This window comes from Pristiophorus japonicus, chromosome 18 (assembly GCF_044704955.1).
Source record: "Pristiophorus japonicus isolate sPriJap1 chromosome 18, sPriJap1.hap1, whole genome shotgun sequence".
NCBI classification, from domain to species: Eukaryota; Metazoa; Chordata; class Chondrichthyes; family Pristiophoridae; genus Pristiophorus; species Pristiophorus japonicus.
Genome location: NC_091994.1, coordinates 1,168,690 through 1,181,979, shown reverse-complemented (window position 1 = coordinate 1,181,979; position 13,290 = coordinate 1,168,690). Strand labels below are relative to the sequence as shown.

Genomic DNA, 13,290 nt, shown 5'->3' with positions numbered 1-13,290 from the left:
ATTGCCCGGCATAAATTAGAAAAATAATATTTCTTTATACATGTGCAGAAACCCATCATTGTGCTCAGAAACCTCCAAACCAAACGATTGAGAAATCGAAGAAAGGGCGCTTTACTTTGGCCTGACATTCACCCTCTCTTCCTGTTGGGATATTATCCACTCACACTCACACTCAGGTTACGCAGAAACTACACAACTGAGAATTAGGGGCTCCCCTCCTCACAGTTTGTGAAGGAGCCAACACTGACTAAAAGCCCACGTGTAACTACTCAAATACCTCATTCTCAAAAAAGGGAACTGCACAGTTGCTTGAAAACAGAAAGAGTAGTAAATAGTAGGGGTTGGTGGGTGGGAGAGTCGGAATAGACTAGATGGCTGATGTGAGGGGGTAGGGAGAGAGAGAGAGAGAGAGAGAGAGAGAGAGAGAGAGAGAGAGAGAGAGAGAGAGAGAGAGAGAGAGAGAGGGGGGGGGGAGAGAGTGGGAGAGAGAGAGAGCGCGAGAGAGAGCGCGAGAGCGAGAGAGAGAGGAGGGGAGAGAGAGAGAGAGAGAGAGAGAGAGAGAGAGAAAGAGAAAGAGAAAGAGAAAGAGAGAGAGAGAGAGAGAGAGAGAGAGAGAGGAGGGGAGAGAGAGAGAGAGAGAGAGAGAGAAAGAAAGAGAAAGAGAAAGAGAAAAAGAGAGAGAGAGAGAGAGAGGGGGAGGAGAGAGAGAGAGAGAGGGGGAGAAAATAGGAGAGAGAGAGAGAGAAAGGGGGGACGAGAGAGAGAGAGAGAGAGAGAGAGAGAGAGAGGGGGGAAGCGAGAGAGAGAGAGAGAGAAAGAGAGAGAGAGAGAGAGAAAGAAAAAGAGAGAGAGAGAAAAAGAGGGGGGGGCGCGCGAGCGAAAGGGGGGAGCGAGAGCGAGAATGCGAAAGGGGAGGAGTGAGAAAGGGAATCGGATAAATATTTGAAAGGAGAAATGTTCCAGGCTGTGGGGTAGAGCGGGGAGTGGGACTGATTGGATCGCTCTGTCAGAGAATTGCCGGGGGCTCGATGGGCCCAATGGCTTCCTCCGTACTGGATCATTCTATGATTATAAGAGAGTGTCATCAAATTGATCGGAGGCATCGATATTAAGTGAATGCTTAGATTAGACCGATGTGTTTCCAGCAAGGTACCTGAATGAGAAATCGTGGACACTTGCGATGTCAGCCCTGATGAATGAGCACTTCGAGGTACGATTGGCTGTGGCAGAGGCCCTCGATTGAGGATGGACCCGGTTGGGTTGCTGTAGGCCAGACTGGTGGCACTCTGTGCTGTGGCCAGAATGGACATTTCATGGTTAGACAGTGTGCCTGCCTGAGAAAGGGGGAGACACGAGGTACGTAGGTGAAACAATAGCAAGGAATTGCAATGTGAACTCTTCAATAACTTCAAGACTAGCAACAACTTCATTTATATAGCATCTTTACAACAACAACAACATCTTTAACGTAGTGAAAGGTCCCAAGGCGCGTCACAGGAACGATTATGAGATAAAAAATTTGACACTGAGCTGCATAAGGAGAAATTAGGGCAGGTGACCAAAAGCTGGGTCAAAGAGGTCGGTTTTAAGGAGTGTCTTGAAGGAGGAAAGAGAGGTAGAGAGGCGGAGAGGTTTAGGGAGGGAGTTCCAGAGCTTGGGGCCCAGGCAACAGAAGGCACGGCCACCAATGGTGGAGCGATTATAATCAGAGATGCTCAGGAGGGCAGAATTAGAGGAGCGCAGACATCTCGGGGGGTTGTGAGGCTGGAGGGGATTACAGAGATAGGGAGGGGCGAGGGCCATGGAGGGATTTGTAAACAAGGATGAGAATTTTGAAATCGAAGGTGTTGCTTAACCGGGAGCCAATGTAGGTCCGCGAGCACAGGGGGTGATGGGTGAGTGGGACTCGGTGTGAGTCAGGACACGGGGCAGTGAGCACAGGGGGTGATGGGTGAACGGGACTCGGTGTGAGTCAGGACATGGGGCAGTGAGCACAGGGGGTGATGGGTGAACGGGACTCGGTGCGAGTTAGGACACGGGGCAGTGAGCACAGGGGGTGATGGGTGAACGGTACTTGGTGTGAGTTAGGACACTGGCTGCCGAGTTTTGGATCACCTCTAGTATACGTCGGGTAGAATGTAGGAGGCCGGCCAGGAGTGTGTTGGAGTAATCAGGTCCAGAGGTACGGATGAGCTGAGGCAAGGGCGGAGACAGGCGATGTTACGGAGGGGGAAAGAGTTATGCTGTGGATAGTTATGTAAAGTACAATGTCCTAAGGCGGGTCACAGGATCGTATATCAGGCAAAATCTGACACCATCTTTAAGCTCCATCCCCCGAGGACAGGTTGCTCCGCTCCGCTCTCCCCCACTTTTCAAACGGGCGATTACATGAAGGACATCGCCAGGTGAGCAGGTAAGGTATAACACGTGCCGTCACCACTGGACTGACAATCTGCGACGGGGAGAATAGTGAAGGAATATTTCCAAGATTTTGAGCCTCTGAATATTTTCAGGGTTTCAGGTTATTGGGAGCGGTAGCAGAATGGGAATATTACTGGACAAGTAATCCGGAGACAAAAGTTCAAACCCCACCACGGAGCTGGGGAATTTAAATTTGGTTAATTAAATAAACCTGGAATTAAAAAAAATAGCATCAGTAATGGTGACCATGTAACAACTGGATTCTTGGAAAATCGGTCTGGTTCACTGATAGCTGCTCTCAGGTCGATGTAAAAGATCCCGGGGCACTATTTCGAAGAAGAGCAGGGGAGTTCTCTTTAGTGTTCTGGGGTCAATATTCATCCCTCAATTAACATCACTGAAACAGATTATCTGGTCATTATCACATTGCTGTGTGTGAGAGCTTGCTGTGCATAAATTGGCTGCTGCGTTTCCCACATTACAACAGTGACTACACTCCAAAAGTACTTCATTGGCTGTAAAGCGTTTTGAGATGCCCGGTGGTCATGAAAGGCGCTATATAAATTCAAGTTTGTTTGTTTCTTTCGGCAAGGTCCTTACCCAGTCCGACTTATATGTGACTCCAGACCCGCCATCATCATCATAGGTAGTCCCTCGGAATCGAGGAAGACTTGCTTCCACTCTAAAAGTGAGTTCTCAGGTGGCTGAACAGTCCAATACGAGAATTACAGTCCCTGTCACAGGTGGGACAGACAGTGGTTGAGCGAAGGGGAGGGTGGGACTGGTTTGCCGCACGCTCCTTCCGCTGCCTGCGCTTGATTTCTGCATGCTCTCGGTGATGAGACTCGAGGTGCTCAGCGCCCTCCCGGATGCACTTCCTCCACTTAGGGCGGTCTTTGGCCAGGGACCCCCAGGTGTCGGTGGGGATGTTGCACTTTATCAAGGAGGCTTTGAGGATGTCCTTGTAACGTTTCCTCTGTCCACCTGGGGCTCGCTTGCTGTGTAGGAGTTCCGAGTAAAGCGCTTGCTTTGGGAGTCTCGTGTTGGGCATGCGGACAATGTAGCCCACCCAGCGGAGCTGATCGAGTGTGGCCAGTGCTTCACTGCTGGGGATGTTGGCCACTCCAGACCCACAGCAATGTGGTTGACTCTTAATGCCCCCTGTAATGGCCCAGCGAGACACTCGATGGCAATTAGGGATGGGCAATAAATGCTGGCCTTGCCAGCGACACCCACATCCCGTGAATGAATTTTAAAAGAATGCTCCAGGCTGTGTGGGTGACTGTTTGTGCCCTTATATGGGCCTGGACTCGTGCACTGCTCCACACTGATATATACTTGCAGCTTGCCAGGGAATTTGATGGTTGAGTGAAGATTATGGGTCAAGATCTTGGGCACTGCCTTATCTATAGTAAAGAAGCAGGGCAGCTTGCAATACCCAAACTCACGTAACCTAAATGTGATTCAGGGCTGGAAAGTGGGATTAGGCTGGGTAGCTCTTTTTCGGCCGATGTGGACCAGATGGGCCGAATGGCCTCCTTCTGTGCTGGAAATTTTTATGATTCTAGGAATCTGGAATTTCTAGGACAATATACTCATCATCAGTCAAATATAGAAAGAAAGAACATAAGAACATAAGAAATAGCAGGAGTAGGCCATACAGCCCCTCGAGCCTGCTCCGCCATTTAATACGATCATGGCTGATCCAATCACGGACTCAGCTCCACTTCCCTGCCCGTCCCCCATAACCTCTTATTCCCTTATTGTTTAAGAAACTGTCTATCTCCGCCTTAAATATATTCAATGTCCCAGCCTCCACAGCTCTCTGGGACAGCGAATTCCATAGATTTACAACCCTCTGAGAAGAAATTCCTCCTCATCTCAGTTTTAAATGGGCGGCCCCTTATTCTAAGATTATGCCCCCTAGTTCTAGTCTCCCCCATCAGTGGAAACATCCTCTCTGCATCCACCTTGTGAAGCCCCCTCATAATCTTATACGTCTCGATAAGATAACCTGTCATTCTTCTGAACTCCAATGAGTAGAGGCCCAACCTACTCAACCTTTCCTCATAAGTCAACCCCCTCAACCCCGGAATCAACCTAGTGAACCTTCTCTGAACTGCCTCCAAAGCAAGTATATCCTTTCGTAAATATGGAAACCAAAACTGCACGCAGTACTCCAGGTGTGGCCTCACCAATACCCTGTATAACTGTAGCAAGACTTCCCTGCTTTTATATTCCATCCCCTTTGCAATAAAGGCCAAGATACCATTGGCCTTCCTGATCACTTGCTGTACCTGCATACTAACCTTTTGTGTTTCATGCACCGTACCCCCAGGTCCCGCTGTACTGTAGCACTTTGCAATCTTTCTCCAAAGCAGAATTTCTATAAACACCTTTCACAAGTTAAGGACATCTCCCAAAGCACTTTACAGCCAATGAAGTTATTTTTTTGAAGTGTAGCCACTGATGTAACACGAGGAAACGCGGCAGCCAATTTACACACAGCAAGCTCCCACACACAGCAATGCGACAGCAACCAAACAATCTGTTTTTTTAGTGCTGATAGTTGGGGGATAAATAATGGCCAGGACACCGGGGAGAACTCCCCTGCTCTTCTTCGAAATAGTGACTGTGGGATCTTTTACGTCCACCTGAGGGAGCAGACCGGGCCTCAGATCAATATCTCATCCGAAAGACGGCCCCTCCGACAGTGCAGCACTCCCTCAGCACTGTACTGGAGCATCAGCCTAGTTTTGTGCTCAAGTCTCTGGACTCACAACCTCCTGACTCAGAGGCAAGAGTGCTGCCCACCAAGCCACGTGATATAATCTTACTGAAGCATTACAAAAGATACTTCATCATTCCTGTCCTGAACAGGTTCAAGATATTCAGACACTTTGGTTACTTTGATATAGTTCCCAGTATCTGCCACTTGGCGCTGCTAGCGAGCGACAGTGTAGGATTACACGAGTTGCCCCTAGTGGCAAAAATCTAGTCCTGCAAAATTGCATCTCCATTAGAACGTAAGAAATAGGATCAGGAGTCGGCCATTCGGCCCCTCGAGCCAGCTCCACCATTCAATAAGATCATGGCTGATCTGATCATGGACTCAGCTCCACTTCCCCGCCCGCTCCCCATAACCCTTTACATAGACATAGAAACATAGAAAATAGGTGCCGGAGTAGGCCATTCGGCCCTTCTAGCCTGCACCGCCATTCAATGAGTTCATGGCTGAACGTGCAACTTCAGTACCCCATTCCTGCTTTCTCGCCATACCCCTTGATCCCCCTAGTAGTAAGGACTTCATCTAACTCCTTTTTGAATATATTTAGTGAATTGGCCTCAACAACTTTCTGTGGTAGAGAATTCCACAGGTTCACCACTCTCTGGGTGAAGAAGTTTCTCCTCATCTCGGTCCTAAATGGCATACCCCTTATCCTTAGACTGTGACCTCTGGTTCTGGACTTCCCCAACATTGGGAACATTCTTCCTGCATCTAACTTGTCTAACCCCGTCAGAATTTTAAATGTTTCTATGAGGTCCCCTCTCATTCTTCTGAACTCCAGTGAATACAAGCCCAGTTGATCCAGTCTTTCTTGATAGGTCAGTCCCGCCATCCCGGGAATCAGTCTGGTGAACCTTCGCTGCACTCCCTCAATAGCAAGAATGTCCTTCCTCAGGTTAGGAGACCAAAACTGTACACAATACTCCAGGTGTGGCCTCACCAAGGCCCTGTACAACTGTAGCAACACCTCCCTGCCCCTGTACTCAAATCCCCTCGCTATGAAGGCCAACATGCCATTTGCTTTCTTAACCGCCTGCTGTACCTGCATGCCAACCTTCAATGACTGATGTACCATGACACCCAGGTCTCGTTGCACCTCCCCTTTTCCTAATCTGTCACCATTCAGATAATAGTCTGTCTCTCTGTTTTTACCACCAAAGTGGATAACCTCACATTTATCCACATTATACTTCATCTGCCATGCATTTGCCCACTCACCTAACCTATCCAATTCACTCTGCAGCCTCATAGCATCCTCCTCGCAGCTCACACTGCCACCCAACTTAGTGTCATCTGCAAATTTGGAGATACTACATTTAATCCCCTTGTCTAAATCATTAATGTACAGTGTAAACAGCTGGGGCCCCAGCACAGAACCTTGCGGTACCCCACTAGTCACTGCCTGCAATTCTGAAAAGTTCCCATTTACTCCTAGTCTTTGCTTCCTGTCTGCCAACCAGTTCTCAATCCATGTCAGCATACTATCCCCAATCCCATGTGCTTTAACTTTTCACATTAATCTCTTGTGTGGGACCTTGTCGAAAACCTTCTGAAAGTCCAAATATACCACATCAACTGGTTCTCCCTTGTCCACTCTACTGGAAGCATCCTCAAAAAATTCCAGAAGATTTGTCAAGCATGATTTCCCTTTCACAAATCCATGCTGACTTGGACCTATCATGTCACCTCTTTCCAAATGCGCTGCTATGACATCCTTAATAATTGATTCCATCATTTTACCCACTACCGATGTCAGGCTGACCGGTCTATAATTCCCTGCTTTCTCTCTCCCTCCTTTTTTAAAAAGTGGGGTTACATTGGCTACCCTCCACTCGATAGGAACTGATCCAGAGTCTATGGAATGTTGGAAAATGACTGTCAATGCATCCGCTATTTCCAAGGCCACCTCCTTAAGTACTCTGGGATGCAGTCCATCAGGCCCTGGGGATTTATCGGCCTTCAATCCTATCAATTTCCCCAACACAATTTCCTGACTAATAAGGATTTCCCTCAGTTCCTCCTTCTTACTGGACCCTCTAACCCCTTTTATATCCGGAAGGTTGTTTGTGTCCTCCTTAGTGAATACCGAACCAAAGTACTTGTTCAATTGATCCGCCATTTCTTTGTTCCCCGTTATGACTTCCCCTGATTCTGACTGCAGGGGACCTACTCCCTTATCATTCAAAAATCTGTCTATCTCCACCTTAAATATATTCAATGACCCAGCCTCCACAGCTCTCTGGGGCAGAGAACTCCACAGACTCACCACCCTCAGAAAAAATTCCTCCTCATTTCCGTTTTAAATAGGTGACCCCTTATGACTCCCTAGTTCTAGATTCCCCCACGAGGATCTAGCCTGTCGAGCCCCCTCAGAATCTTATATATTTCAATAAGATCACCTCTCATTCTTCTAAACGCCAATGAGTATCGGCCCACCCTGCTCAACCACTCTTCATATGTCAACCCCCTCAACCCCGGAATCACCCTAGTGAACCTTGGTCTAGCAATGCTTGTTTGGATCTCTGGGTTTCCCCAAACAGCAGACCATGTATAATATTGTGATCTGTTAGGTCATCAGATTTCTGTCCCGATCATGAGCTCAATATCTTAAGGATTCTGCCTTCTGTATTGTTTCTCTATGTATTGACCGGCTGTTACAATATTATCTTCAGCCCGACATCAGTCAGAGATCTCAGCGCTCCTCCAATTCTGGTGAAAAAAAGACAGAATTCTTACAGGGTTTGACAGGGTAGATGCAGTGAGGGCGTTTCCCCCGGGCTGGGGAGTCTAGAACCAGGGGTCACAGTCTCAGGGTAAGGGGTCGGCCATTTAGGACTGAGATGAGGAAGAATTTCTTCACTCAGAGGGGGTGAATGTTTGGAATTTTCTGCCCCAGAGGACTGTGGAGGCTCAGTCTCTGAGTATATTCAAGGCTGAGATCGATCGATTTTTGGATATTAAGGGAATCGAGGGATATGGAGACAGAGGAGTTGAGGTAGAAGATCAGCTGTGATCGTATTGAATGGTAGAGCAGGCTCGAGGGGCCGAATCCTGCTCCTAATTCTTACGTTATGTTCATTTGGATGCGAAATGTATGCTACGTGGGGAGATTTCAGGAGCAAGAGAAAATAAATTACTCAAACAAAAATGATGTAGACCATTGTGAGATACTTACACAAACCCTCTGTCTGTTGTTCATGTGATTCACCGTTTCATACTTTCTGTATTTATCGTTGACCTCCATGTTTGGCTCAACCGAGTCGTCAATCTCCAGGTCCGGACTCTCGCATCCATTTAAACCCTTTTTCCTCAGCGTCTAGGCAGCAATCACAGTTTACAAGAACAATCAATGTCACATCCTCAATCATTTCCCCCAGAGTAAACCCTTTGGCTGCCATGGCACGATTTTGCCAAGTGCGGGTGAGCGGAAGAACCTGGTGTCCGTACACACAAATCCTGAAAGGTGGCAGGGCTAGTTGATAAGGTGGTTAAAAAAAAAATCATGTGGGTTACTTAGGTTTATAAATAGAGGCATAGAATGTAAAAGCAAAGAGATCGGGCTAGAACTTTATAAATCACTGGTTCGGCCTCAGATAGAGTATGGTGGACAATTCTGGGCAGCAGACTTCAGTAAAGATGTACATAAGAACATAAGAAATAGGAGCAGGAGTCGGCCATTTGGCCCCTCGAGCCTGCTCTGCCATTCAATAAGATCATGGCACATGTAAAGGCCTTAGAAAGAGTGCAGGGGAGGTTTACCAGGGATGAGGGACTTCAATTATGAGGAGAGGTCGAGAACAAGTCACAGATTTAAGGCGACTGGCAAAAGAACCAAAGGCGACATGAGGAAAAATGATTTTTATTACACAGCGAGTGGTTAGGATCTGGAATTCACAGCCTGAAAGGATGGCAGAGGCAGACTCAATCACAGTTTTCAAAAGGGAGTTGGATAATTATGGGCCACGACACGAGACTCCCAAAGCAAGCGAGCCCCAGGTGGGCAGAGGAAACGTTTCAAGGACACCCTCAAAGCCTCCTTGATAAAATGCAACATCCCCACCGACACCTGGGAGTCCCTGGCCAAAGACCGCCCTAAGTGGAGGAAGAGCATCCGGGAGGGCGCTGAGCACCTCGAGTCTCATCGCCGAGAGCATGCAGAAACCAAGCGCAGGCAGCGGAAGGAGCGTGCGGCAAACCTGTCCCACCCTCCCCTTCCCTCAACCACTGTCTGTCCCACCTGTGACAGAGACTGTGGTTCCCGTATTGGACTGTTCAGTCACCTAAGGACTCATATTAGTGTGGAAGCAAGTCTTCCTCGACCCCAGGAGACTGAGAGAGAGACACAGAGACACAGAGAGAGAGACACAGAGAGAGAGAGAGACAGAGAGAGAGAGAGACTATAGTAACCTGATAAGAAAACAATTTGTAGGGCTACGGGGAAAGGGCAGTGGTGTGCGACTAGTTTAAAAAAAAATTGTTTATGGGTTGTGGGCGTCGCTGGCAAGGCCGGCATTTATTGCCCCTTGAGAAGGTGGTGGTGAGCTGCAGTCCGTGTGGTGAAGGTGCTCCCACAGTGCTGACTTTTGTCGGTTTGATACAACGGAGTGTCTCTCTGGGCCATCTCAGGGGGCAGTTAAGAGTCAACCACATTGCTGTGGGTCTGGAGTCACATATCGGCCAGACCGGGTAAGGGCGGCAGATTTCCTTCCCTAAAGGACATTAGTGAACCAGACGGGTTTTACGAGTTTTGTGGTCACCATTACTGACACTAGTTTTAAAACAAAAAACTGAATTTAAATTCACGAGCTGCCGCGGTGAGATTTGAACTCGTGTCTTGGTATTACAAGTCCAGTAACATAACTTTGAAGGTATGAGGCATGAATTGGCTAGGATAGATTGGCGAATGATACTTAAGGGGTTGACTGTGGATGGGCAATGGCAGACATTTAGAGACCGCATGGATGAACTACAACAATTGTACATCCCTGCCTGGCGTAAAGATAAAAAAGGGAAGGTGGCTCAACCGTGGCTATCAAGGGAAATAAGGGATAGTATTAAAGCCAAGGAAGTGGCATACAAATTGGCCAGAAATAGCAGCGAACCCAGGGACTGGGAGAAATTTAGAACTCAGCAGAGGAGGGCATAGAAACATAGAAACATAGAAAATAGGTGCAGGAGTAGGCCATTCAGCCCTTCTAGCCTGCACTGCCATTCAATGAGTTCATGGCTGAACAAAGGGTTTGATTTGGGCAGGGAAAATAGAGTACGAGAGGAAGCTTGCAGGGAACATTAAGACGGACTGCAAAAGCTTCTATAGATATGTAAAGAGAAAAAGGTTAGTAAAGACAAACGTAGGTCCCCTGCAGTCAGAATCAGGGGAAGTCATAACGGGGAACAATGAAATGGCAGACCAATTGAACAATTACTTTGGTTCGGTATTCACTAAGGTGGACACAAACAACCTTCCGGATAAAAAAAGGGGTCAGAGGGTCTAGTAAAAAGGAGGAACTGAGGGAAATCCTTATTAGTCGGGAAATTGTGTTGGGGAAATTGATGGGATTGAAGGCCGATAAATCCAGAGGGCCTGATGGACTGCATCCCAGAGTACTTAAGGAGGTGGCCTTGGAAATAGCGGATGACAGTCATTTTCCAACATTCCATAGACTCTGGATCAGTTCCTATGGAGTGGAGGGTAGCCAATGTAACCTCACTTTTTAAAAAAGGAGGGAGAGAAAACAGGGAATTATGGACCGGTCAGCCTGACATCGGTAGTGGGTAAAATGATGGAATCAATTATTAAGGATGTCATAGCAGCGCATTTGGAAAGAGGTGACATGATATGTCCAAGTCAGCATGGATTTGTGAAAGGGAAATCATGCTTGACAAATCTGGAATTTTTTGAGGATGTTTCCAGTAGAGTGGACAAGGGAGAACCAGTTGGTGTGGTGTATTTGGACTTTCAGAAGGCTTTCGACAAGGTCCCACACAAGAGATTAATGTGCAAAGTTAAAGCACATGCGATTGGGGGTAGTGTGCTGACATAGATTGAGAACTGGTTGTCAGACAGGAAGCAAAGAGTAGGAGTAAATGGGTACTTTTCAGAATGGCAGAGTGACTAGTGGGGTACCGCAAGGTTCTGTGCTGGGGCCCCAGCTGTTTACATTGTACATTAATGATTTAGACGAGGGGATTAAATGTAGTATCTCCAAATTTGCGGATGACACTAAGTTGGGTGGCAGTGTGAGCTGCGAGGAGGATGCTATGAGGCTGCAGAGTGAATTGGATAGGTTATGTGAGTGGGCAAATGCATGGCAGATGAAGTATAATGTGGATAAATGTGAGGTTATCCACTTTGGTGGTAAAAACAGAGAGACAGACTATTATCTGAATGGTGACAGATTATGAAAAGGGAAGATGCAACGAGACCTGGGTGTCATGGTACATCAGTCATTGAAGGTTGGCATGCAGGTACAGCAGGCGGTTAAGAAAGCAAATGGCATGTTGGCCTTCATAGCGAGGGAATTTGAGTACAGGGGCAGGGAGGTGTTACTACAGTTGTACAGGGCCTTGGTGAGGCCACACCTGGAGTATTGTGTACAGTTTTGGTCTCCTAACTTGAGGAAGGACATTCTTGCTATTGAGGGAGTACAGCGAAGGTTCACCAGACTGATTCCCGGAATGGCGGGACTGACATATTAAGAAAGATTGGATCAACTGGGCTTGTATTCACTGGAGTTCAGAAGAATGAGAGGGGATCTCATAGAAACGTTTAAAATTCTGACGGGTTTAGACAGGTTAGATGCAGGAAGAATGTTCCCAATGTTGGGGAAGTCCAGAACCAGGGGTCACAGTCTAAGGATAAGGGGGAAGCCATTTAGGACTGAGATGAGGAGAAACTTCTTCACCCAGAAAGTTGTTGAGGCCAATTCACTAAATATATTCAAAAAGGAGTTAGATGAAGTCCTTATTACTAGGGGGATCAAGGGGTATGGCGAGAAAGCAGGAATGGGGTACTGAAGTTGTTCAGCCATGAACTCATTGAATGGCGGTGCAGGCTAGAAGGGCCGAATGGCCTACTCCTGCACCTATTTTCTATGTTTCTAACCACTACGCTAAGTGCTCTTGCAGAGAGCTGGCACGGGCTCGATGGGCTCGATGGGCTCGATCTATGTTGGGAAAGTTCTCCATGGAACAGAGAAGGTTAAGAGGTAACCAAAACGAGGTTTTCAAGATGAGAGGTTTTGATAAAAAGATGTTCCTTCTGGCGAGTGGGTCAAGAGGTCAGAAATCCAAAATCATTGGCAAAAGATCTAGGGCGGGGGGGAGGGGGGGGGAAATGGGGGGAGATGTTTTCAGTCAGAGTTTTGGGGATCGGGAACGCTCAACCTAAAACGGTGCTGGAAGCAGATTCCATGATTAATTTTTTAAGAAAGGGAGTTGGACAGGTCCTGGAGGCCGAGGAACTTAGAGGGTTACGCTGTGAATTTCTGGGATTGTATCTTGCCAGAGACTCAAACAAATTAATTCACAGGTAACATAAAGGCCAAATGTCAGACATTTGGCCAGCTGATTCTATACAGCACGCTCGGTTGGCATGGAAACAGGCCTACTGAATTCAAGAATGGACACTTGTCCTTTAGAAATTTCATGACCAGCAAGTCAAAACATGCTCCCTCAATATGCTGCTTGTGTGTTGAGGCAGGCACATGTTTTGAATTTCTAAGCGGTGCTGCAGTGAGGAGGCGAATGCCCCCATGTCGTTTCTACGAATGCCCCTCACCAAAATGGCATCCAGAACGACAATCCACAACTTAGCTGCAATTGTTTGGCCACTGACTGCACCAACGACAGGATAGGAAACCGCGCGCACACACACACACATTAGAATTTGCTGCACAAAATTATTCCCCTTCAATAATTTATGCATCGTGATGTGAAAAGGTTGGTGTTTGATTTGTACAAAACACATTGCTTTTTAAAATTTCACTCTCGGGATTGTGGGCGTCACTGGCAAGGTACAGCAAGCAATAAGGAAGGCAACTGGCACGGTGGCCTTTATTGCAGGGGGTTGGAGTATAAGA

At 47.4% G+C, this 13,290-nt stretch overlaps 1 protein-coding gene across 3 annotated transcripts in view; it reads right to left on the bottom strand.

The window, feature by feature from the left end:
• Positions 1-13,290, bottom strand: part of mef2b (myocyte enhancer factor 2b) — a 140,156-nt gene that overhangs the window by 46,859 nt on the left and 80,007 nt on the right. For all 3 annotated transcript variants that reach the window (XM_070859540.1, XM_070859539.1, XM_070859541.1), the window contains exons 4-5: positions 8,385-8,525; positions 1,154-1,334 (exon numbers count right to left, since the gene is read on the bottom strand). In XM_070859540.1, coding sequence (XP_070715641.1) covers positions 1,154-1,334; positions 8,385-8,525 — 322 coding nt within the window. The remainder of the gene's footprint in view (positions 1-1,153; positions 1,335-8,384; positions 8,526-13,290) is intronic.